Raw genomic sequence first — 26,912 nt, forward strand, 5'->3', positions numbered from 1 at the left:
ACAAGCATATATCGTTGCTCCACAAGAAGCACCATCAGCACAGTTTACTACTCTACTTTCTCAGTTAGAGGACAAAGCAAAGTGAATCAGGATTAAGACGAGCATAAGGAAGTAAACAAGGGCTTAGGGAACAATTATACTCCAGTCTTATCGCAAAGACCCCGTTTACAGTAGTCTGTAAACAAGCAGACCAAACTCCTTGTTATTTTGGTATCATGTTTTTAACGCCTTTGTTGTCTCTGCTCAGTTTTGCTCCTTTACTTGAATTAAACAGATTCTCACTTCATTATCTGTAATGTGATGAATAGATTATCTAGCCCAGTGTCTGCTCTGGACGTGTTAGTTTTGGATGTGCATGAAATATTTAGTTTTTGGATTATCATGTAACACCAGATCTTGTTATCTGCTGTTGAACCCTGCTGATATCTAAACAGTCAGACAGTACACATCAACATAAGATGTGACACACAAACATTGAGGCACTGAGACCTGCATGAGAGGAGAGACATAGACTCAGAAAGAGGCACTGTTGTTTGCAACTTAAAGCAAATCAAAATGCCATGTCTCTGCAGTGAAGCTGCATACAACGCAGTGAAACTAAATGTTAAGTAAAGCCTCTGTTATATCTGCCGATACCCTGACAGTGCAAGTTTGACACTTTAAATGGCTAATCGCAGTCTCAGAATGTGTCACATACACACATATGACTAATGTGAAAAAAAGTCAATATCTGAAAGGAAGCAACCTCACAGAAATCATTTTTGAATCTTTTTGTAGATTAGGTTAGATTGTAATAAGGAAAGCATGCAAAAATCAAAATGGCTATTGGATTGTGCATACCAATAAAGCACCACTTATTTACCAATCAAACAACATTCATGTACTGCAATACTATTACTAATCCTTGAAAACAATATGTAATTGTCAACAGTACTCATGATCACTAATAGTGCAGCCCTCATATGCACACACACAAACTGAAGCCACAGCATCAGGCCCGAAGCTGCACACAGCGAGCCAGCAGAGCGTTAGCTTTTAATGAGACATGATGAGCTGAGCACTGTCAATAAAGAGTCAGTTAACAATACACAACAACATGCATCGTATTGTACATATAGTGTAAGTTGATCCTTATTGCAGAGTGCATAGAGCATATAATCAACTCAGTTAAGGTGAGCAGCGATGCTGTAAACCATGGCACTAAAACATGAACAACTTCAGCTTTCAGAAATCTCATTTTTTAAACAAATGTTTGTCTCATCTGGTATGAAAAGGGGAGAACCATGTGTACAACAAAAAAAGCAACCCTGACCATAACACACCCCAAAAAAACTACTCACATAACAATATTTTTCGTAACTCCAACCGTGATAAAGCTCATCTCGAACTAAAATGTGTGACTATTTGTATATTTGTTGGAATAAAATTACAACATGCAGTCATATTACAGGAATTGCATAACTATACATTGTGGACGCACATTGACACAAACGCAGACAAATGAAAACATACAGGAAAAAAGGGTGGTGAAAGAACTAACCTGAAGGTCTATTTTGAAAGCATTACAGTTTTTTTCAGTAAGCTTCAACACAAGCTGTAATTCTAGAAGCATTATCTCTGAAACTATTAACACTCACAGCCAGTGCACTTACATAGCTTGCCAAACTGAATGCACGTTCTTCGCTTTACATTCACTATGTATTTTATAACACTTTTTGCAAACTGTAAACATGCCTCACTGTTTTACCCTTAGTTTGCAACTTAATAACACACTTCTTGCAAAACTTTTAACATTGGTCTCTACATTGCAACACTATTTCGTCACTTGCAAGCAAACAAACAACAACAACAACTACAAACATCTTCCCCTCAATTTCATTGATGGTGTGTTATGTTCAGAATATGCATCTACTGTATACTTTACTCATTTGGACACCTGTTTTCTATGTGTGTTTTCTACATGTATGACAACTTTATTGCAAACTGCTCTGCCCTGCTACAGATTTGGTTTTTTTTTAAACATTTTGCAAGAATTGTTTGCTTTTGCAAGAGATTTATACATTTTTGCTGGTGTAACGTTTTGCAATTAATGTGCATAGTTTTGCAAACATAGCCCAAGTTTCAAAGATAGTGCTGAAGCAATCAGAAACCCCCCCCCCAAAACGTATTGAATATAATAGCCATTTACAATTGCTAAAGCCAGTCAGTTCAACTACAAATCGCCAAAATAGCCACTCTGGGTTCATGTAAAGGACACACACAGTAACAGAGGACAGGTCCAGATTCTTTCACCTTTGGCTCCAGGCCTGAGGCTGTGAAGAGCCAGACTAAGGTTTGGTAGTGCGCATCTACATTTGCTGCAGTCATAAGTAAGAGAGAAAGAGAAAGGTGCTCAGGAATATTGCTGCGTTCAGAGCTCTAGTTTCTACAGAGAGAGGAGGTGGTGTGGTGGTTGTCTCTGTGGTCAGAGAGAGGGAGGATAAAGGAGGGAGCATGATGGAATAACTGCTAATAGACAAAACTGTTTTCCAATAGAATTAGCAACTAAACTAACAATAACACAATTAAATGAAATATGGAGGTGAAATGAGCACGAGGGGGAGAGTAACAGCCTCCTAAAGGTGTCAGCCATTTTCTAACAGCTTGTAATTACAAGAAGAGACAGGAGGGGGCATAAGCGAGAGCACCAGATAGAGGAAACTAGGATGCGGAGGTGTAGGAGAGGGATGAAGAAAATCAGACAGAGATTCTTTGTGTAAGAATAAGATACAAGAACAGATATAAAAACAAATAGATGGCCTGAAGAAACAAGCAAATGAAAAGACACCAGTAAAAGGTGAAAATGAGAAGCAAAGCACACCAAGCTGGAGAGAAGTGGGGTAACGATAGCGAGAACAAAGGCAGAGGAAGAGGCAGTCAGTCGGTGGGAGGAGAGAGTGGGATATGAGTCAGGCTTACAGCATTAACACTCATCTTCCACACCCATGTCTCATTGTTTTATTCATACACTGCACCCACTGGATAAGATGGCGGGAAACACAGAAGAACATTTAGCAGCCGGCACACATGTAAACACACATGTACACAACTCAAGTGTGTGTGGCTACAGGGCATCGCATAACCAAATCTCCCTAATATCATGATAGAATAATAGTACTAATCCTAAATGCCAAAGTTCCTGATTTCATTATTTTTTCATGACAGATGGTTCATCTAAAAATAAACACAGCAGACCAACTTCACAAAATGAAAAGCTACATGTGGGATGAGATGACTCACCCACTGAGCAGAACAGCTCACTGGTTCACACCACCAAAGATGACCAGAGAGAGCACAATGACGTTCAGACAATTTTGAAAAATAAGGAGAAAACAGATAAGACATTTCAGGCTGTAATTTTAACCAGTGTTATAAAATTAACAAGCTTTCTGTCTTTAGCTACATGACCATATCAATGTTATGTGATCACACACACACACACACACACACACACACACACACACACACACACACACACACACTTGATATCCAAAGAGTGACTCCTTGTGCAGTTCTGAAGATTAATGAATTCTGTTTCTGTCTATACAGTACTGACCACACTCCTTGTTTCTTAAAAAAAAAAAAGTCACTTTTGTAGTAAAATATTCTATCAATAATTTAAGGTAAAAACTTGAACCTTTAACATTTTAACTTTTTAAGGTTATACTCTGCTGGATTGTCAGTTACTGGTTGTAAGCACACGTACCAGCAAAAGTCATAGTAAACGCCAACACCAGATTCACTCTCCTTTGGCATTTTGCCTATTTGCATTTTTTGGTACTGTGTCTTTTGGATGCCTGCTCCTTACAGTTTGGCACCTTGTCACTTAATTTTTTTATAAAGCCTCAGCCTCACCTGAGCGCTGTGAGGGTACACGCCCATAAATGTCCAAGGCACAGAAAATAAGAAGAAAATAAAGGCAGAGTCGCCACAGAAAAATACACCGCCACAAACTAGTAGTGGGTCATAAGTGATGATTAAAAGGGATTACTTCTCTATGAGTCTATACTTTATATTATTTTTTTTTAAAAATCCTGCATAGTATATCTTTTAAGGAAAAATAAAATCAAAAACTAGAGCACTACAGTTTACTTCTCTGTGTTGATGTAAATGAAAATGCCTCACAGTTCGAAGAGATGCAGAAAGAATATTTGTAGAGGATCATGCAATTCTCAAACTAAAGTTAACCTGTGGGAATCACCACAATTCATGTTCTTTTTTTCTAAGCAGAACAGCAATATGCTCTTTGCAGACACAAAAAAACACATATCACTATCAAACACAGGCAAGTCATACCCCAGTTAAACAGACCACTCAGCGAACCTAACATACAGCTAATGAAACATACTTAAAGTTATACAGAGCTGTTTCTGTGTTAGTTTTCAGACAAACTCATTCTAATCAATGTCTTATAACTGAACACATATACAGATAATAGAAAAATGGCCAGCAACAGTCCTCCAGAGGAGTTCTACTTGTTAACCAAGTAAAGTATGAATAGAAAAGGACAAGTTATCAATTCTGTGTGGTGGCTACATTTAAAAAGCCATAAACACATTAAAGATTGACTATACAACTTTTTTTGTGATTTCCCAAACAGGCACATTCAGAGAAATAAGAAAAAAAAAAAGGCGCTACAATTATCCAAGATGCTTAGTGGGGGCACAAGGCGAGGCCAAATAGCCACAGGGGGAAGAGGAACCCTGCAGCTAGAGACTGGATCCATCAAAAGCCAACATCTGATCCCATCCATGCATGGCCAGAAATAAATACAACATCCACTATTAAATCAGACAAGTGTACGGCGGCTGTGGCCTTCTACCCCTTCTACCCCACAGTGAGCAGTGCAGGGATACATGCTGTAAGAAGGCAATCCTCTTACTAAAGCTGCATCCAGTGTCTAAACAGCTGACTCTGGATTTCCCTCACCCGTTCATGCATACTATCAATCAGTACCCCATCCCATAACGCTAGATCTCAGGACACTGTATGCTTTTAGGTTTGCAACAGGGTGACCTTAAAGGAAATTTTTAGCCAACTGTGTCTGCAGTTGTTTTTTTCTTGCATGCAGCCTTGCGCCGGCCGCTCAGTCAGTTCAATCCTCCAGGCATGCAGTGATGACCTAAGCACAGAAGCAGATGTTGTGGCTGCATGAGCACCGATGCCAAACAAGTGCAGTGCAGACCTACATCTGTTCTGATCTCTGTTGATTCAGAAAAAAAGACTATTTAAACATAGCCCAGGGCTGACTGCACTTAGCAAAGCTGTTAAGGACTCGTTATTACACCAGACAGATGTATAGGCAGGTCTACATGTTGTTCAGTCATGTTTTTGCATTAATTAGATTATTTCAGGTTAGATAATAGTTCATTCAAATGCAAAGCACGGGGGCACATCACCATGATGCAGCAGAGCTAAGGTCTTATCTGGCATGGATTTTAAATGACACATGAAGATAGTTTTTGCAAATGGTTTTCATTAGTGCAATGCTGTTAATGTGTATGAAAGCAGACCTGGTTATCACCCTGAAGAAAGGCTATGATTCAGCCGCAGTGGAGTGATTATAAAGTGAGACTGGCAAAGTCCAACCTATAGGACTCGTCCACACAGCCATGAGTCAATGGACTGAGATGTAATGAAACTGAGGGCTTATATAACTGAGTGGTGGAGAGGAGAAAGGGTCAGCTCTTCTCACACAACACCAGGCATAAAAGAGATGGGAGTGAGACACAAAAATTGGTTCATAAATTTACAGATTCTATACTATTTGCTATGATATTAAGGTAACCAGGTCAGACTCACTTGACAAGCTCATGGATACAACCGGCATGTCTCTTTATAAACAGGGAAGAACCAGGTTTGACCCATATATTTAAGAGCAGTGACTAGCCTGGGCCAATTCACATCAAAGCCACAAATGGCTCTGAATCAGTCTCGTCATGTTCTAGGACAAATGACAAGAGCGAAAGGAGCTGTGCCAGGGAGTCTTGGCCCACAGTTGTGAATGCAGCCCACAGTGAAATTTTTGGCCCACTGACTCTGATTTTACCCTGTTAACCCTGAGGCATACGAGTGTAGTACATCTGCATGTTGTATTGTTAGTACTTTTTAAAATGTCATATTCAGTTACCATTAGAGAAAGATTATTTTCTGTGCAGTTGAAATCCATCAGTGTCACATGCTATAGGTAAAAACTGGTGTAAATGATGTAAAAGTTAAAGATTTATCAACCTCAAAATTAAAGGAATATTTCACCCACAAAATGACTATTTGTTGATCAGTTCGTCATGCTTTGTTACTTTGAATTTGTCAAGCATGCCTCCATGGAAAACAGCAAACATAGTGATTTAAGGATTGATTGGGGGCCACATATAGTAACAGCAAAAAAGTTTCATAGTCAGTACTTCCCAAACACATGCGTTTTCACTGAAATTGCAGTCTGACTTAGAAGAGAGCATAGGTAAGTCTCACTTTTGACTCAGTTGCTAATAGTGAGTTTTTAGCAATACTGCATGTGTTTAGGAAGAACTGAGCATCTGATTGTAAAAATAAAACCTGGAGTACACTGCAGGAGTTGAGTGAGCGTTTGGAAATGAATGCTTTGATATAGTTTTGCTGTTTTTAAATATGGTCCCCAATGAATCATAAAATCAATATGTTCACCATTTTCTGTGCAGGCGTTGTGAGAACAACACATTTTTCTTCACATATTCAAAGTAACATGATAAGACTAATTGATTAACAGGTCGTCATTTTGTGGGTGAAGTATTCCTTTGACTTTGAGGCTGAGAAATCTTGCATTTTTATGTGAATTCATACCAGTTTTTATCTGGTGAAATATTCCTTAAAAAACATGACCACAAACTATAAATACTAATATACTGACAAACTGTAATTTACAGTTAGTGTAACTTGATATAGAGAAGAGACACTTTGCTTTTCACCTTGTTCAATTTTTCTCTGCCACTTCGTGTTCAAAGCACAGCACTAAACAGAGATGTACAAACAGCTTATTGACCAAATACTCTAAGCTGCACTGCAGCAGTGCCTGTGCTTGCTGACATTCACAACAACAAGCTCCTGATTCACCAAAACCAAATCACCTGAATTGTCCTCAAACAGGAAAAGCTGATACAATAACACTCTCCAGCACATGAACACACAGGAACAGTACATCGAGTATTAGCCCAGATAACACTGTTAATCAGCATCTGGACATCATGCAGTTTATGTAGAACAATACAAAAGGACCCAAAACATCACATATTTATTTAACTACAAATCTACACAATGCCTATATAATAATCCACACCTCTCTTCTTTCATTCACAGAGCATCATCAGCTTAATTTGTGAAAACTACCCCCCATCAACCTTGTAAAATGTGCACAACTGGTAATAAAAATCAATGCCTAGTGACACAGAAATGCTTACCAGCACTCTGAGTTAACCCAGTATGTTACATGTGAATAGATGTCAAAAACAAGCAATTGACGAAACTGAAAAACGTCACTGAAAAAAGACTGATCAGTGGCTGTTGTTTCAGAACTAACTAACTTAACTCGATGTTATTTGTGTGTGCAGTGCCAGAGCAGGAGTCAGTGGCAGGCCTAAGCTTCTCTAAGTTCATCTCTTCTCTTTTTAAATATGATGCTGAGGGGGTGAAACATTTTTCATTATATGTAGCTAATTACCTGCCTCCGCAGTTCAGCTTCATCAAAGTTTTAAATCATGCATGGTGCTTGTTAGCCAGTTTAAATGCTTGTGATTTTTCTGTGATTGGAAACTACAGCAAAGATGGGGAAAGGGAGAGGAAATTAACATAATCTAATAGTGAAGTGTTTGTGGGGGGCTTATCTCATTGAGTTCAAGGGTACAGTAAATACTTTTAAATTACTGACCTGATGGTAGGCAAGGTTTACAGGAGATAATAGAAATGTAGAGAGTACCACGTGGAGAGGGCAAGCAGAGGAATTATTGTATAGAGACTTAAAGTTTACAAAACACAAAAAAGAAGGCCTCAAACAAAACAAAATCATTCAAACTAGCATCTTGGCCTGAACAACCATGCAATACACCAAGCAGTGGGAGTGAGCAATGGGATACAGAAGCTGTAGTGATCCCAGTATCAAACATAATTTTCATAATCATCATTGTTCTCTTTTTAAATATAGTCCTAGGGGGTGAAAGGTTTCTGATGACATTATATCCTTGGCAAATTAGCTGCCTCCACAGTTCAGCTTCATCAAAGTTTTAAATCATGTGTGGTGCTTGGTAGCCAGTTTGAATGCTTGTTGTTGTTTTTCTCCAAATGGAAACTGACTGCAACAAAGACAGGAAAAGAAAAGAAAAGAAAGGAACCTTATTAATAGTGAAGTGGTGGGAGGGCTTATCTCAGTGATCACTGAATCCAACTATTGTAGCTCACTTTAAATTACTGACCTGATGGAACAATGCAAAGTAAGTTTTACAGGAGAAGGATTTTAAGACAAAGATGTTTCACAGCTAGCTTGCAAAGCACGGCAGTAGAGAGAAGGGCACTAATTGAATAAAATAGTCCAAACTAGCATCTCAGCTAGAACAACTGTGCTTTCATTTAATGTTTACAAAATACTGAGCAAGACAGAATGGGCAATGAGATACAGAAATCATAGTTACCCGAGTATTAAATATCTACTGTATATTACCAGTATCATCACAAAGTCAGTAACATAGGTCAGCCATTGTTATTGAATGATCAATGTTGCATGCTTGGAGCTGTTGTCTATATCCAGTCCCATCTTGTTTGCCTATGGATGGAAGATGCATTGTGAAGGAAGCTGTTTAGTAAAATCATCATAAAATATATCATCATAAAATATAAGAAGTTACTCAGAATAATGTCTGAAATCAGTTTAAGATAATCAGTTTATGATATTCAATCCAAGCAGGACATCAGATCTTTGGCAGGCTTTGATTGATATAATTGTCTCACGGTGGATGTGTCTTTCTTCCTCTCTGCGAGCCACTATATCACCAAGGGAGCATGCTGTTCTTATGCTCTGTTTTTTCTCCTTCTATCCATCCAGCCCCCTTTTTCTTCTGTGAAAGTGCCTTTCAGTAAAGTGGATTAGGCGTCTGAGTATGCGCGATGTGTTGTTGCATGTGTGTCTCTGAGCACAAGCGCGCGTGTGCGACATGTGAACATAAAGATAGTGGCTGTTTTCATTCTACCCTACGGTGTGTGTGTAAATTAGATTACCATCACTGCTGCTGACCTCGATGTGAGTTGCGCCATCCTCCAACAAAGCTGGAGCAATAAGAGAGAATGTGCCCTACTGACACACAACAGCACATGCGGCATGCACAGCCACAACCCTACAGGCATGAGGCACAGCAACGCAGAGCTAAAAAGCATGTGGCAGGACGAGAGAGCAGATAGAGCACAGAACGAAAGACAGAAAATGAGAGGGAGACAGAAAACGGCGGCATGTGAAAGAGGAAACGAAGGACAGAGACATAAAAGCGGGAAAAGGAGGCCAAGAGTGGGCTGGGGGGAGGGGGAAGTGATATCAATATGGAGGCTAAGGAAGGAGGAGACAAATAGTGTTGAGACAGAGAAGGAAGCTGCAAAAATGTAGAGAGGAAAAGCAAGCCAGTGCATGAAACCTAACAGAGACAGAGGCAGAATAGAACAGAGAGTACTGCAATAAATTCTTAGAATAATTTTTATATTGCAGTATCTAACAAAAAAAGATGAAAAGATGAGGTACACAGTTTGTAGGGCAGGTTGAAAATTGACAGTGAAATGAAACGAATCAAAAACAAATTTGGAAACGTTTGCAAAGAATGTGGTTAAGGTAGGTGGATGCAGGAAAGGATGGAAAGCAAAGCCCACACTGGAGCACAGAAAGGAAAGTTTGCTTGGAAGAACGTTGTCAGCATTTTTCTATGCGTGGATGCAGAGGAGCAGTTACATTAAATAAAAACAATGCTCTCAAGCTTATGAGATCACAGTACACACAACTCATACAGTCTTGCTGTAACAGCTGTGTCTCCTCTGACATTTAACTTGCTCCCTTGCCCTCTCTTCCTCTGACCCTGAATACACTTAAATGGGGAAAACACTCTTACCCACTTAACAAAGACAACAGACACACAAAATACAGGGGTCATGGCACTGTGAATGATTTTCAGTGCAGACACTCAGCATGCAAACACAATTGCACAGATCTGCTGAGCCAGCCAAGCAAACAGAGAAAGCCACTGGAGCACGCAGCCACACCCCCGCCAAAGAGAGCATGCAGAATGAAAATGTAGGAATACACTTTTAAAGACATTGGCTGTGTTTGAAATTGTGCACTTAATTATCTATGGACCTCTTTATGAGCTGAGTCCTTAATAAAGAATTGAATTGAATATCTATTAGGCTGAAACAGTATTAGATTTAGTAAAGATTTTTTAGTATGTATAAAAGCAGTAGTATATGATTTGCAAACTATTACCAGTAAAATATCATAGATTGCAAACACTGGACTCTACAAAACAACCAGGCTTGCAGATAATTTATGCCTGCTGGTATTGCACTGGTGAAGAAGAATAAGTGAGACTCTGTATGTGAGGATGCTGCATCTTATGTACAGCGCTTTAATGATGTGTGGTGAGGATAGGTCCATAATAATGATGTGCCCTGTTGTTGATATTTGTTTTTTGGTGCTATTGATGTCATAATAGTTATCTGTTATTTCTCTGACTGTTAATTTATTTATTGGTTTATTGCTGCACAGCTCATGATGGATTTCGGAAAGGACTAACAAATATCTATCAACGAAAGTCTGGTTAGGCATAAATATCCCACAGGGCAATGCTGTGAAGGACAACATTCTTAACAGACAGTGACCAAGACAGCTGTGTAATGTCGATAATGCTCCTATTTAAGTGTAAGTATGTGTCAAGGCTAAGATTTCAGTTTGGTGGGCAAAATAAAGTTTAAAATTTCCTTTGATATCACTGTTAGAACTGAGGTTGGCAAGGGTTACCATGGTTATGTGTCTCCAACTGGCAAGAAGGCTCTCAGAAAATGACTTATTATTACCGCTCAGTGCTTTCAAAAAGATACATACTGCTGTTTATTTACACAAAAGTATGTTGAATGATAATATCCATATGTAGTGCATAGTGTGTGATTTCAGACACAGCGATTATGTATTCAGTTTGCAGTATCCTCTTGTACGGTGCTGTTTTAAATCAAAATCAGGATCATCTGGTTACAAACAACAGGAGTACATTTTAAAGTTTAGTTGACTGTTGCAATGTCTGTTTGTTTTCTACAAGGCAAAAAACAATTTACATAATCAAACATAATGTGTTGATTCATCAGACCAAGTGCCTCCATTCTGATTGCAGCTCATGACCCTTCTTGTATTTCATACACTCCTCCTCTCTCGTCTGTTTTTCTCTCCCAAAAGTGCCACGTCAAAGTAACAGAAGTGCAGCGATTCAGTAAGAGAAAACTCTTTCTCACATATGACTAGCTCACAGCGACAATGAATGTGATCCACCAACATTGCTCTGCACTTTTTAGGTTTAATGACACTCATTTTTAATCACATCAATAAATCTTTTCTGGGCATCTGCTGTCCAGGCACAGCTTAGTACTGCAAAACACATGATGCCTCACAGACTTTTCTCTCACACGCAAACATGTGCACATAAAATATGCACACAGACAGGCAGGTTTTTCTATCTAGTAGAGCACTAAATAAAACTGGAAAGAGGAAGTGCAGAGAAAGTGTTTTCAGCCTCCTCTTCGTGAAGCCGAGCTCCCGCCTCACTCTGAATCTGACCTTATCCTTATCTCTTCCTGCATTCCTACTCCACATGGCTTACTGCTTTATTTCACATGCTGCTTAATGGGCCAAAATATCCCATCAGCTTTCAACAAAGACAAATTTAACGACAGTTAAAAATACATGCTTTTCTGACAGTCATTTTGTAGCGAGGAAATCTAAGGTTGACCCAGTTGTTTGAGGGAAAAGATTATCTCCATACGATAAAATATCTAATTAGAAGCTCAACAATTCCTGCCGTCACTATTGCTTCGATATCTGCACCATCTGTTGTCTGATTTACAATGGAGATTTCCCTGATATAATCCATGTGTTTCTATCTAAATAAACCCATTTTCATTTAATATTGTGAGGTGTCTATAGATGAGCTGTACAAAAGCCACATCCCCTCCCCCCTCATCTACAGCTCTCTCTATCCCTCCCTTCCTCCTCCATCCTCTTCCGCTGCTGTTGCTAAGACCGCTGAGCAGCATGCTAGTCTGTGGAAACCAGTAGACTCACAGAGGTGGATCTCCTTGTGTGTTGCTATGGGCAACACACAGTACTCAACAGCGAATCAACCCAGAAGCCGAGCATGCAGACCTACACACATGTGATAAAATATGACCTATTTTTTAGGCAGTCAAAAGGGATCATCTGCACAGAAGCCAGGGTGTGCAGTATATATCAGTGTTAACTGTATACACTCTTATATCACAGCCTATTATTTTTCAAGTCAAAACAAATGAAAAATCATAAAAATGTACTGCTTATTGCTTGCAGTCCTCCAGTGAACGGAGATCCCTGCTGATGCAAAGTGGTCCAGCCCCACCTGACTGGCTGTACATTGTGATTCACTGCACACCAGCCGCAGGCTCCCACCCCTCCCTCTCTCTGTCATGGCTGCAGCCATTCATTGACCATTGAATCACCTCAGCTACATCAGTGAACACAGACCCCGAGTGACTCTGTTAGCCAGTCAGTTACTCCCTTTACACGCATGTACCAACCCTAATAGACAGGCACATAGAGCAAAACAACATACATATTCACACAAGTAAAACACACAGACCACAGGTTACTCTATTGATAAATAGTAAAGTGCCTTTTCCAATGACTATATTATATGGATATCTATGTAAGACCATTATATCTGATGTGGATTATCATATGCAGCAGTTTAAATGATGCAGATGCAAAGAAAAGCTTGAGCACTAGTTGTGGAGGTGCACCTCCCTGTATACAGTTTAATGTTTGCAAATGAGACTTTTGATGTTTCAGTAATAATCTAAGACAGAGGACTAGGAGTTACTGCAATAAACAAAATTTCCTCCTTCAAACTGAAACTAAACCTATCCCCAAAAGTACATGGTTTCAACCAGTCAGCCTGCATTATACATTATGCTTGACAGCCACTTAATGTCCTACTAAGTCACAACCACACATGGCCTGACACAGACACATTATGGTTTAAATTAATAGTCCAAGTTGGTCAATGCACATGTCAAGGTTTTCAAAAGTCAGAAAGATGTCAATGAAACAATGAATAAATATAATATAGCAGGTTAGAGCCTTTGTTTTCTTAAGGAAAAAACAACAACAAAATTTTGCTCTGTTTCTTTGTTCTTGGGAGCAAGTGTGCCATCATTGTCACAAGAAGGGCTACAGTGCTATTCACAGACACAACTCCTTATCTTAATAAATACTTCCACCTATATTTCACAACAATCTGCAACTTCCTATTTTACATAACCAATGCAAAGTCAGTATAGTTCATGAGGCTGTATAACTCTTGGGATCACATTTTCAAGTACATGGGGACAAGGCAGCACTTAAGTACAAAAACAGCGGCATGCTAACTAAGTGTTATCTCTGGACTGTGTAAGATCCAACCATACAACCCCCTGTAAATCAACAGCTTTACCCAGCAGTCTCATTACAACTCAAAACATAGTCACTTCCCCCAATGATGCGATTTATATCTTTGATTAATTTCTCACCAGCTATTACGAGGTGTGATTCAGTACTTTTGGGACACTTCAGTTATTAGGACCTCTTTCTCATCTATCACTAGCCTTTAAACCACACTGCCTTAAAATAAAGTGACCTTTCTTACCTCTCCAGATGTCCTCCTCCTGTCAGGGAGCACTAGTGTATTCGCATGGCTGCCAGGGACTATAGTAGATCCTATACTCATTCTGGGTCCAACTAACATGTACCGTTTGTCTCCAGATCTGTACTGGATGCTGTGACACAGTGTCCCATCATAATTAGTCTCTTGGAGATATTTAGAAGTATAGTCTGTGGATTTGGAGCACTGCATTGCAATCAGCACAATGATACTGATGATAAAAAGTACAGAAACTGAGCCCAAAGTTATCATCAGATAAAAAGTAACATTGTCCTCCTCGTCAACTTTAGTTGCACTTTTAACATCAGCAGCAAAAGCCTCTTTGGGCTCCACAAGTTTGACAATGACAGTAGCTGTTGCTGAGAGTGAGACGTTGCCATTGTCTTTGACCAGTATGACCAGTTTATGCTCAGCCTCGTCTGTCTCTGTAAATGAGCGAAGTGTTCTGATCTGTCCTGTATAGCGGTCCAAACCAAAGAGACTGTGGTCAGTAACTTCCTGCAGTGAAAAGAGTAACCAGCCGTTATATCCTATATCAGCGTCATAGGCTCTGACTTTAGTCACCAAGTGTCCTGCGTTGACATTGCGGGGAATCTCCTCCACACCTTCAGCAGAACCGTTGGAGCTGACTGGATACAGGATGACTGGAGCGTTGTCGTTCTGATCCAGAATGAACACGTTCACTGTGACGTTGTTGCTTAGTGACGGAGTTCCAGAATCTGTGGCGACAACTTGGAACTGAAAAGTTTTCAGAGTTTCAAAGTCGAAACTTTTCAGCGCCAAAATATCTCCGGTTTCAGAGTTTATGTTGAGAAATGGTGTAATTTTTTTGTTTTCCTCCCCACTTCTCACAATCTTATATGATATGAGGGCATTATCACCCTCATCACAATCAGAAGCGCTCACTGAAAATAAGGAAGCTCCTGCGACATTGTTCTCAATCACATAAAAATTGTATAGATTTGTTGAGAACTCTGGACTGTTATCATTTACATCTGATACAGTCACACTTATTATCATTTGAGATGACAGAGGTTGTTCACCCGCATCTTTAGCAATAATTGTTACATCATATTTGGACTGATGTTCCCTATCTAGCATAGATTTGGTGACTATAGAATACATGTTGTCTTGTAAAGATGGTGTTAATGTAAAAGGTACATCCTCACTTATAAAACAGATTACCTTTCCATTTAAGCCTGAATCATTATCGTTCACACTTATCAACGCTACTGTCGTGCCAGGTTTGGAGTCCTCTGGAATTGCCTTTGAAAAGGATGTCACCTCAATCTCAGGTGCGTTATCATTCAGATCCACAATATTTATTTTAACACTTTTCTCTGTTTCTAAGGGGACTGGTCCTTTATCAGAAGCTTTGATGTCAATTTCATATTTATCTTTTGCTTCAAAGTCGATCAGACCTTTAACAATAATTTCCCCAGTATTAGGGTCCACTTCAAAAAGTTTACGCAATTTATTATTTACATTATTGCCGAAAGAATAAACCACCTCCCCATTTAAACCATCATCTAAATCCGTGGCATTCACTTGCATTATTATTGTGCCAATAGGTGAATTTTCATTCAGCACCGCATTATATGACTCCTTGGCAAAAACTGGCATATTGTCATTTACATCTAAAACATTAACAATAATTGTCATGGTCCCTGACCTAGCAGGCTTCCCTCCATCAACAGCTGTCAGCAGTAATCTATGACTTCTTGCTGTTTCTTTGTCCAGCGGTTTATGCAGATGCAAAACAGGAATTTTCCCATCTTCGTCTCTATCTTTAACCTCCAGGCGAAAATGATCATTTTGACTGAGCTTATACAGTTGAATAGAATTAACGCCGCTGTCTGGATCATGGGCGCCTTGTAGTTGAAATCGTGCCCCAGGTAAAGCAGATTCTGATATCTCTAACTGCGTCTCGTTTTCGGAGAAGGTGGGAGAGTGGTCGTTAACATCCAAAACCTCAATGGCGACGTAATGCACCTCTAACGGATTCTCCAGCACGGTCTTTATGTTGATAATGCAGGTACTGATCCGCTCGCAAACCTCCTCTCTGTCAATTTTTCGGTTAACGTGTAAGATGCCGTTATTGTTCAATTCAAACATGGGTTCAGTCGATCCAGAAACAATGCGAAATCCTCTAGCATTCAAAGCACTGATATCCAGTCCTAGATCTTTAGCGATATTTCCAACAACAGCACCCACTGTAAGCTCCTCAGGAACAGAGTATCGTAGCTGTGCCCAAGTAGAATTAAAAGTAAGATGCAAGCAAACAATGAGAACGACAAGGCGCTCCAACAACGCTCCGCATCCAGGTCGTGCCATATTTGATGAAAAAGAAAGATGAAGGTTAGAAATCCAAATAAGTCTACACATGAACGTACATTGTAAACAAAAATAGCAATTGCCCGATATCCACAAAATGTTGATGAAGGAGTAAAATATTTGAAGCCATCGCCCTAAAGCACAGGAGCACACTGTCGCTAAAAAGCACCAAACTGACGTACAGGATGTTCAACCAGAGTCGTTTACTTTCACAAGCAGTGACACCATGCGAGCTGTAGCTACAATGCAGACACACTTCCAATACTAAAATCTATTTATGTGACTTTCATAGTGGTTAACATGTCCATTGGCTTCGTGTATAACCCGTTCATTCATTACTCAATTCTATCTCAAAAATCCGAAAACAAATAAACGAGTGTGAATTTCGTTTATTTGGTTTTCTGCATAAACCGAATATTGAAAAAAGGCGCTTGTTTTCTCGTTATGTATAAAAGTCAAAAATCAAATAAACAGGGAAACAAAAACGAAATAAAAATTGAATGTTATAATGAATGAATGAAATAAATAATGAATGAATGAAATAATCTAATTGAATGTTATAATGATTTTTTAGGTTGGCCTTTTTAAAGTGGCTAAAATACGTTTTAATATAACCCCTGTGGGGTGCGCGCCCCCTCTGTTTCTGCAAACCGGGAGCGCGCCGACTGCCAGCTACTGTAGCCTATAACACACTGACTGTACATGAGAATCTCATACAGCCCCACTTCAAAAATCCACATGGATCAATTTAATGAGATACAAAAGACGCGCTGCCACCCCCTTCACTTGTTTGGTAGTGTGCTGCTTTCGTTACCATTGTTTCACTTTCCAGTTTACGACTGCACCAAGCTGTGCGTAAAAGTTTGACCCAGGCGTATGCAAAGTTAATGAGCCCGGCTCTGGTAATACCTTATATAATTTTGAAATCTTCATCATGTCCTTAATTGTGAGCGTCACTCCTCTGACGGCTACGCGGCAGAATGACACAATCACAGTTAAGAAAATCAAAAAATAAAAATAAAGAACATCGTAAATTTGACTTTTTATTTTGTTTTAGTTCCATTGTTTATTTGATTTTTTTACTTTTCGGCAGATAACGAGAAAAGAAATGTCTTTTTCTGATATTTCTTCTTCTTCTTCTACAGAAATACAAATAAACGAAATTCTCACTCGTTTTTTTTTTTTTTTTTTTTAGTTTTCCAGAAAGAATTAAATAATGAATAAACGTATGATACACTAACCGCATTGCCTGCTGAAGATGCAAGCATATAAGGGGAAAAAAAGTCAGCACAATATACCAGGATGATAGGTACGTGATGATGACAACCTATCATATAAATAATATTATGGATAAATAATAATGAATTGCGTAAATAAATAAATCGGCTAGAGCAGTTTCCCTACCTCACCAGATGTCCTCCTCCTGTCAGGGAGCACCAGTGTGTTCGCATGGCTGCCAGGGACTATAGTAGATCCTATACTCATTCTGGGTCCAACTAACATGTACCGTTTGTCTCCAGATCTGTACTGGATGCTGTGACACAGTGTCCCATCATAATTAGTCTCTTGTAGATATTTAGAAGTATAGTCTGTCGATTTGGAGCACTGCATTGCAATCAGCACGATGATACTGATGATAAAAAGTACAGAAACTGAGCCCAAAGTTATCATCAGGTAAAATGTAACATTGTCCTCCTCGTCAACTTTAGTTGCACTTTTAACATCAGCAGCAAAAGCCTCTTTGGGCTCCACAAGTTTGACAATGACAGTAGCTGTGGCTGAGAGTGAGACGTTGCCATTGTCTTTGACCAGTATGACCAGTTTATGCACAGCCTCGTCTGTCTCTGTGAATGAGCGAAGTGTTCTGATCTGTCCTGTATAGCGGTCCAAACCAAAGAGACTGTGGTCAGTAACTTCCTGCAGTGAAAAGAGTAACCAGCCGTTATATCCTATATCAGCGTCATAGGCTCTGACTTTAGTCACCAAGTGTCCTGCGTTGACATTGCGGGGAATCTCCTCCACACCTTCAGCAGAACCGTTGGAGCTGACTGGATACAGGATGACTGGAGCGTTGTCGTTCTGATCCAGAATGAACACGTTCACTGTGACGTTGTTGCTTAGTGACGGAGTTCCAGAATCTGTGGCGACAACTTGGAACTGGAAAGTTTTCAGAGTTTCAAAGTCGAAACTTTTCAGTGCCGAAATATCTCCAGTTTCAGAGTTGATGTTTAAAAACAGACCCAAATTATCTGCACTGCTGTCCCTCGGGATGTGATATGAAATATGCGCATTATCACTTTCATCAAGGTCAGATGCCCTAACTGAAAATACAGGTGCTACTAAGTCGTTATTTTCACTGATATAGAATGTATATGGGCTCAGTGAAAATTGTGGTCTGTTATCATTCACATCTGACACAGCAACGCTTATTGTCTTTTCAGATGACAGTGATGGGTCACCAGTGTCCTTTGCAACAATTGTAAGTTCGTAAGAATACTTTTCTTCTCTGTCTAGTAGTGATTTAGTCACTATTGCGTACATATTGTCTTGCAAAGATGGGGATATAGCGAAAGGAACGTCCTCGCGCAGAAGGCAGGAAACCTTTCCATTTGGGCCTGAATCCAAATCATTGACGCTTATCAAAGCTACTGTTGTTCCAATTCTAGAATCTTCGGGAACTGATTTGGAGAATGATGTAACTTCAATTTCTGGAGGATTATCATTAAGGTCGATTACTTTTACTATCACAGTTTTGTATGTGGAAATGGGGATCGTGCCCTTATCCGAAGCTTGTATATCAATTTCATAGCTTTCATTTTCTTCAAAATCGATTAAACCCGTCACTATAATTTCGCCCGTCGTTGTGTCGATATTAAATAGTTTTTGCAAATGTGTATCTACCTCCTTACCAAATGAGTAAATAATTTCGCTGTTTGCACCCTCATCCAAATCAGTTGCATTAACCTGAATAACTAACGTACCAGGAGCAGCGTTTTCATTTAAAACAGCCGAATACATATCTTTTGTAAAAACAGGTGAATTATCATTAACATCAAGCACCTCGATTAGTATTTCTATTGTTCCAGACTTCGCCGGCTTCCCACCATCAACAGCTGTGAGCAGAAGCTTGTGTTCTCTCATAGCCTCTCTGTCTAACTGCTTCTGTAAAATTAGAAAGGGCATCTTACGGTCTTCTCCCCTCTCCTTGACTTCCAAACGAAAGTGGTCATTGTGGCTTAGTTTATACTGCTGAACAGTAAACTGACCACCGTCGGGGTCGCGTGCAGGTTGGAGCTGAAACCTGGCTCCCGGTAATGTCGATTCAAAGATTTCCAGTCGCTTCTCTTTCTCTGGAAAAACGGGGGAGTGGTCGTTTACATCCAGCACCTCTATAACCACATAGTGGATTTCCAGAGGATTTTCTAGCACGGTTTTAAGGTTGATTATACACGCGTTGCTTCGTTCACAGATCTCTTCCCTGTCCACCTTCCTGCTGACATAAAGGATCCCGTCGTCATTGTTCAAACGAAAAAGGGGTTCAGTTGAACTGCCAACAATACGATATTCTCTGTCTTTAAGCGTAGCCTTGTCAATTCCTAAATCCTTCGCTATGTTTCCAACAACACTTCCCTCTCTCACCTCTTCGGAGATGGAATATCTAATCTGTGCTGAAGCTTTGCTCCAAAACATCACCAAGATAACCATGCAGGCGACGCATCTCCATCGCTCCATCCACGCCTGGCGTCCGCTTTGTTCCATTATGTTCAAAAGAAAAACAATATATCTGTACGTGATCTTCAATTGTATGGTCACGAAATAATTGTCTTTTGCCAGTTGCGATCCATCTCCAAAAAAGTCGTGGTGATTGTACAGAGCTAGTTTTCTGTTCAAGCCCCTTTACACGTAATGCCAAAAATACAGGATTCGACGAAGAGCTCTATTCACACTATTTGCCGTTTTGCCGACACCATGCGATCCAGAACGTTATTGCAACACTTTTTTTTTTACAGAAAATATAGCACAATCAAAGGTTCATATGACAACGAAAACACGAGGCAAAATAGAGAAACAGACAGCTAAAACACGCAGAAAGAACTGACTTAATAGAACATTTCATTAAGCAATGGGCTCGATGGTCATTTGGTGAAAAAAAAAAAAACTAACAAAAAAAAAAGCAGCAAACAGACATCGACATTTCCAACTGCATTCAGGAGCGTTTGGATAGATTACTTAAACGTTGTATCATCTGTCTCCAACTATCCAAGAACACGAAGTCAGCATTATGTGACATCACAAACAACTTGACCATGACAAAATCAAAACTTTAGACATTATATATTTGTTCAAAAAAGAGACCTAACTTAATTTCGTCCATGATTCTTAAATAAACCACTACGCATCTCATATTAATGGCCTGCGAGTAAAGTCTGTGATGCAAGTAGCTCTTGGAATCAGCTTAGCCATGCCTTAACTTTGTGCATTGCGTTGGTAAGAAATTAAAACCTGGACGGTAAAAAAAAGTTTCAACGATATACACAGGAAAGGGAAACTACATTAAAAGTGAGCATTTTATGAGTTGTTGAATATGATTATTCTTTCTGATAAATTCATATGAAACATACAGACTTCCCCAAAAAACAGTTATTAGTGCCAATATGCTTCAACATGATGTGAATATTTTGGGGAGGCTAAGCACTTGTTTATATATTTCTTACCTCTCCAGATGTCCTCCTCCTGTCAGGGAGCACTAGTGTATTCGCATGGCTGCCAGGGACTATAGTAGATCCTATACTCATTCTGGGTCCAACTAACATGTACCGTTTGTCTCCAGATCTGTACTGGATGCTGTGACACAGTGTCCCATCATAATTAGTCTCTTGTAGATATTTAGAAGTATAGTCTGTGGATTTGGAGCACTGCATTGCAATCAGCACAATGATACTGATAATGAAAAGCACAGAAACTGAGCCCAAAGTTATCATCAGGTAAAATGTAACATTGTCCTCCTCGTCAACTTTAGTTGCACTTTTAACATCAGCAGCAAAAGCCTCTTTGGGCTCCACAAGTTTGACAATGACTGTAGCTGTTGCTGAGAGTGAGACGTTGCCATTGTCTTTGACCAGTATGACCAGTTTATGCTCAGCCTCGTCTGTCTCTGTGAATGAGCGAAGTGTTCTGATCTGTCCTGTATAGCGGTCCAAACCAAAGAGACTGTGGTCAGTAACTTCCTGCAGTGAAAAGAGTAACCAGCCGTTATATCCTATATCAGCGTCATAGGCTCTGACTTTAGTCACCAAGTGTCCTGCGTTGACATTGCGGGGAATCTCCTCCACACCTTCAGCAGAACCGTTGGAGCTGACTGGATACAGGATGACTGGAGCGTTGTCGTTCTGATCCAGAATGAACACGTTCACCGTGACGTTGTTGCTTAGTGACGGAGTTCCAGAATCTGTGGCTACAACTTGGAACTGGAAAGTTTTCAGAGTTTCAAAGTCGAAACTTTTTAGCGCCAAAATATCTCCGGTTTCAGAGTTTATGTTGAGAAATGAAGTTAACTCATTGGCAGTGTTTCCATTTCTGAATATATGATAGGAAATAAGTGCATTGTCGTTCTCATCGGGATCAAAAGCTTTAACGGAAAACACAGAGACTCCTGGCTCATTAGCTTCAGTAACATAGACTGTATAGGGACTCAGTGAAAACTCTGGGCTGTTGTCATTCACATCAGACACCACAACACTTATTGTCTTCTCAGAGGATAGTGGAGGCTGACCTTCGTCCTTTGCAGTTATTGTTAGTTCGTATTGGGACTGTTTCTCTCTGTCAAGAGGCGATTTAGTCACTAATGAATACATGTTTTCTTGTAAAGATGGTGATAATTCAAAGGGAACATCCTCACTCATTGAGCAAATAACTTTTCCATTGAGACCAGAGTCTAAGTCATTTATACTGATAAGAGCAACTGTAGTTCCAGGTCTGGAGTCTTCAGGGATCGAGCTCGAAAATGAGGTAACTTCAATCTCAGGTGCATTATCATTTGCATCCACTATCTGGATAATGACGCTTTTCTCTGTAGTTAGAGGAGCGATACCTTTATCTGATGCTTCAATTTCAATTTCATACTTATCCTTTTGCTCATAGTCTATCAGACCTTTGACAAGTATCTCGCCTGTCAATGGATTAATTTCAAAAAGCTCGAATAACTTATTACTCACACTGTTTCCAAAAGAGTAATATACCTCCCCATTCTGACCTTCATCCAAATCACTTGCATTCACTTGCACTACGGTGGTGCCTACTGGAGAATTTTCGAAGAGCACAACAGAATAAACATCTTTAGTGAAAACAGGCGTGTTATCATTTACATCCAAAACTTCTACTATAATATTCATTTCACCAGATTTCGGTGGTTTCCCTCCATCCAGCGCTGTCAGCACTAAGGCGTGACGTCTCTCTGCTTCTCTATCCAAAGATTTTTGCAAAACCAATATTGGAATTTTACCATCTTCACCTTTATCCCTAACTTCCAAACGGAAGTGATCGTTGTGGCTGAGTTTATACTGCTGCACGGAGTAATGGCCACTGTCTCCATCCCGTGAAGGTTTTAGCTGAAATCGTGCTCCGGGCAAAACAGACTCTGAAATCTCCAACCGTTTCTCTTCCTCTGGAAAACTGGGAGAATGATCATTTATATCCAACACTTCCACTCCTATATAGTGCACCTCTAGTGGGTTTTCTAGCACGGTTTTTAGATTTATTAAACACGTACTGCTTTGCGCACACACCTCTTCTCTGTCAATTTTCCGGCTCACATACAGGATGCCATCGTTTTGATTTACATGGAAAAGATGATCTGTATTACTCGAAACAATCCGATACTTCCTTTCTACCAATGTGCTTTTATCTAATCCCAGATCTTTTGCTATATTTCCGACCACAGTTCCTTCGTCAACTTCCTCGGAGACTGAATATCGTATTTGCGCTGACGCCACGCTCCACAAAAGCACAGCAACCAAGCAGCCGACCAAATATCCTCTCGTCCTCCCAGTCTCCTCTCTTCTTTGTTCCATGGTTAAATGCGATATCGTCAATGATTACTCACAAACACAAAACGGAATTCCACTTAACGAATACAACCCTTCCATATGTGAAACGGTTCATCTTCCTTTTATAACAACATACATGAAGGCAAACAAGTATTTCCAAAGGCAGCAGTAAGCTCCAAAACGACCGTTTTAGTATCGCGCTAAAGAAGCTATCAAGAGGTGGAACCAAAATGCCTTACGACGACCACATGCAATGCTGATTTTCACCATTACACTGACACCATGCGATCTAAATTTTCACTACAGATAATCAAAAGCAAGTAGATTCTAGCTGAAATATATACCGTGTGTATTTTTTGTTCTTTCGAGACAGTACCAGAAATAGTGTAGCTAAAACCTGATAAGGGTTCTTATTCGAAACACAAAAAGAAAAAATAAAGCAAACCTTTCCAATACACAGAGACGGTTCTAATTAACACATGGGAATATGTTTACTCATTTGACAAAGTAATATGATATCAAACACCAAGATGAAGTCATCTTGGTTTGATGTAATTCAAAGACGCACATGACAGCAGCACACCTAGCACCATGGACAGCGAATAACACAACCTCCACTCCTGCCCTATTAAAATTTGATGATAGTTTTCCATTTCGAATTTATAAATAATGGGCTATGTACAGGAACTAATTCAGATATGATCTTGCCAAGGAAAACAAAAAATAGTCAGTGATCCAATGCTATATTTTTTTCAAAAGCATGCAACTCTCCAGGAAAGCATGTAAAGCAATATATAATATGTGCAACGAAAATGTAATAATTGGTCATGAGACACGACACAACTTTAATAACTAAAACTGCAAGAATTTATATTCAAAATGCAACAAATCTGAAATTAATAACATATTAAGTCATCAAAATTTTTCTCCCAGTTCAACCACTAATTTGGGGGGGATAAACACTTGTTTAAATATATCTTACCTCTCCAGATGGCCGCCTTCTGTCAGGTAACACCAAAGTATTCGCATGGCTGCCAGGGACTATAGTAGATCCTATACTCATTCTGGGTCCAACTAACATGTACCGTTTGTCTCCAGATCTGTACTGGATGCTGTGACACAGTGTCCCATCATAATTAGTCTCTTGGAGATATTTTGAAGTATAGTCTGTGGATTTGGAGCACTGCATTGCAATCAGCACGATGATACTGATGATGAAAAGCACAGAAACTGAGCCCAAAGTTATCATCAGGTAAAAAGTAATGTTGTCCTCCTCGTCAACTTTAGTTGCACTTTTAACATCAGCAGCAAAAGCCTCTTTGGGCTCCACAAGTTTGACAATGACAGTAGCTGTTGCTGAGAGTGAAACATTGCCATTGTCTTTGACCAGTATGACCAGTTTATGCTCAGCCTCGTCTGTCTCTGTGAATGAGCGAAGTGTTCTGATCTGTCCTGTATAGCGGTCCAAACCAAAGAGACTGTGGTCAGTAACTTCCTGCAGTGAAAAGAGTAACCAGCCGTTATATCCTATATCAGCGTCATAGGCTCTGACTTTAGTCACCAAGTGTCCTGCGTTGACATTGCGGGGAATCTCCTCCACACCTTCAGCAGAACCGTTGGAGCTGACTGGATACAGGATGACTGGAGCGTTGTCGTTCTGATCCAGAATGAACACGTTTATTGTGACGTTGTTGCTTAGTGACGGAGTTCCAGAATCTGTGGCGACAACTTGGAACTGGAAAGTTTTCAGAGTTTCAAAGTCGAAACTTTTCAGCGCCAAAATATCCCCGGTTTCAGAGTTTATGTTGAGAAACGAGGTCACTTTATTATCATCGCTTCCATCTCGGATAATATGATAGGAAATGTCTGCATTTTTATTTTCGTCACGATCAAAAGCTTTTACAGAAAACACAGAGACTCCTGGTTCATTAGCTTCAGTAACATAGAAAGTGTAGGGACTCAGTGAAAACTCTGGACTGTTGTCATTCACATCGGATACTACGACGCTTATAGTCTTTTCAGATGACAATGACGGCTGGCCAGCGTCTTTTGCAACTACTGTTAGAATATATTGTGACTTTTTTTCTCTATCCAAAGGGGCTTTAGTCACCAATGAGTACATATGGTCTTGTAAAGATGGTGACAAAGCGAAAGGAACGTTTTCATTTACAGCGCAAATAACTTTTCCATTGAGACCAGAGTCCAAGTCATTTACACTAATAAGAGCAACTGTAGTCCCAGGTCTGGAGTCTTCAGGAATTGAGCTCGAAAATGAGGTAACCTCAATCTCAGGTGCATTATCATTTACGTCAACTATCTTGATCATGACGCTTTTTTGTGTCGCTAGAGGAGCCAGACCTTTATCTGATGCTTGAATTTCAATCTCGTATTTGTCTTTCTCTTCATAATCTATGAAGCCTTTCACAGTGATCTCCCCTGTTGATGGATTAATATCAAAAAGCGTTAGTAGTCTATGACTCACACTGTTGCTGAACGAATAAACTACTTCTCCGTTTGGTCCTTCATCTAAATCAGTTGCATTTACTTGTATGACTGTTGTACCTGCTGGAGCGTTTTCAGATAGCGTAACAGAATAAACACCATTAGAGAAAACAGGTGTGTTATCATTAACATCTAAAACATTTACTATAATATTCATTTCGCCAGATTTCGGTGGTTTCCCTCCGTCCGATGCGGTCAGCACTAATGAATGGCTTCCTGCTGCCTCCCTATCCAAAGGTTTCTGCACAATCAATATAGGTATTTTACCGTCTTCTCCCTTATCCTTAACTTCTAAACGAAAGTGGTCATTGGGGCTGAGTTTATACTGCTGAACAGTGAAAGGGCCACCGTCTGGATCTCGTGATGCTTTTAACGGAATACGTACTCCAGGCAACACAGACTCCGAAATCTCCAACATTTTCTCTTTCTCTGGGAAACTGGGAGAATGGTCATTTATATCCAGGACTTCCACTCCAACATAGTGTACCTCAAGTGGATTTTCCAGAACCGTTTTTAGATTTATGAAACAGGTACTGCTGCGCTCGCACACCTCTTCTCTGTCAATCTTTTTGCTCACATACAGGATGCCGTCATTCTGATCCACACGGAAAAGAGGTTCCATAGCACTAGAAACAATCCGATATTTCCTGTCTTTAAGTGTGCTTTTATCCAATCCCAAATCCTTCGCTATATTCCCGACCAAAGTTCCTTCTTTTACCTCTTCGGAGATGGAATATCTTAACTGCGCCGAGGCCACGCTCCACAATAGCACAACAACCACGCAGCCGACCCACCGTCTTCTCGTCCTTTTTGCCGCGGATCCTCTTTGTTCCATGATTTAAACAAATATGTTATCGATTCCTTACGGGATTAAAAACCGCGTTATAAGCGATTAATCAAACATGTCCGGGTATGCATATGTTCACTCTGTTTCGAAAATGCTACAATACACGACACGATGTTTACAAAGGCACCAGCAAGCCGCAAAGACATTCAGCCAGCATCGAACTGAGAGGGCTGTTAAGAGGTGGAACCAAAAATGCAGTGACGACAA

At 39.9% G+C, this 26,912-nt stretch overlaps 2 protein-coding genes and 1 pseudogene across 18 annotated transcripts in view; 1 reads left to right on the forward strand and 2 right to left on the reverse strand.

Annotated features, from left to right (window-relative positions):
- Window positions 1-26,912, reverse strand: part of pcdh2a39 (protocadherin 2 alpha 39) — a 219,855-nt gene that overhangs the window by 131,314 nt on the left and 61,629 nt on the right. Inside the window, exon 1 of one of the 13 annotated variants that reach the window (XM_088081112.1) lies at window positions 24,339-26,708. The exons of 11 other annotated variants lie outside the window; for them this stretch is intronic. In XM_088081112.1, coding sequence (XP_087937238.1) covers window positions 24,339-26,693 — 2,355 coding nt within the window. In that variant the 5' untranslated portion in view covers window positions 26,694-26,708. Of the gene's footprint in view, window positions 1-17,714; window positions 20,208-24,338; window positions 26,709-26,912 lie in introns of those variants that run through there. One more of the 13 variants, XM_088081113.1, reaches the window with a different exon arrangement.
- Window positions 1-26,912, forward strand: part of LOC121947940 (fibroblast growth factor 18) — a 307,943-nt gene that overhangs the window by 93,634 nt on the left and 187,397 nt on the right. The gene's annotated exons all lie outside the window — the stretch shown is intronic.
- LOC121939652 (protocadherin alpha-8 pseudogene) lies at window positions 20,625-23,542 on the reverse strand (annotated as a pseudogene).

Source organism: Plectropomus leopardus, chromosome 8, assembly GCF_026936395.1.
Source record: "Plectropomus leopardus strain MGB_pleo_1.0 chromosome 8, ASM2693639v1, whole genome shotgun sequence".
NCBI lineage: Eukaryota > Metazoa > Chordata > Actinopteri > Perciformes > Serranidae > Plectropomus > Plectropomus leopardus.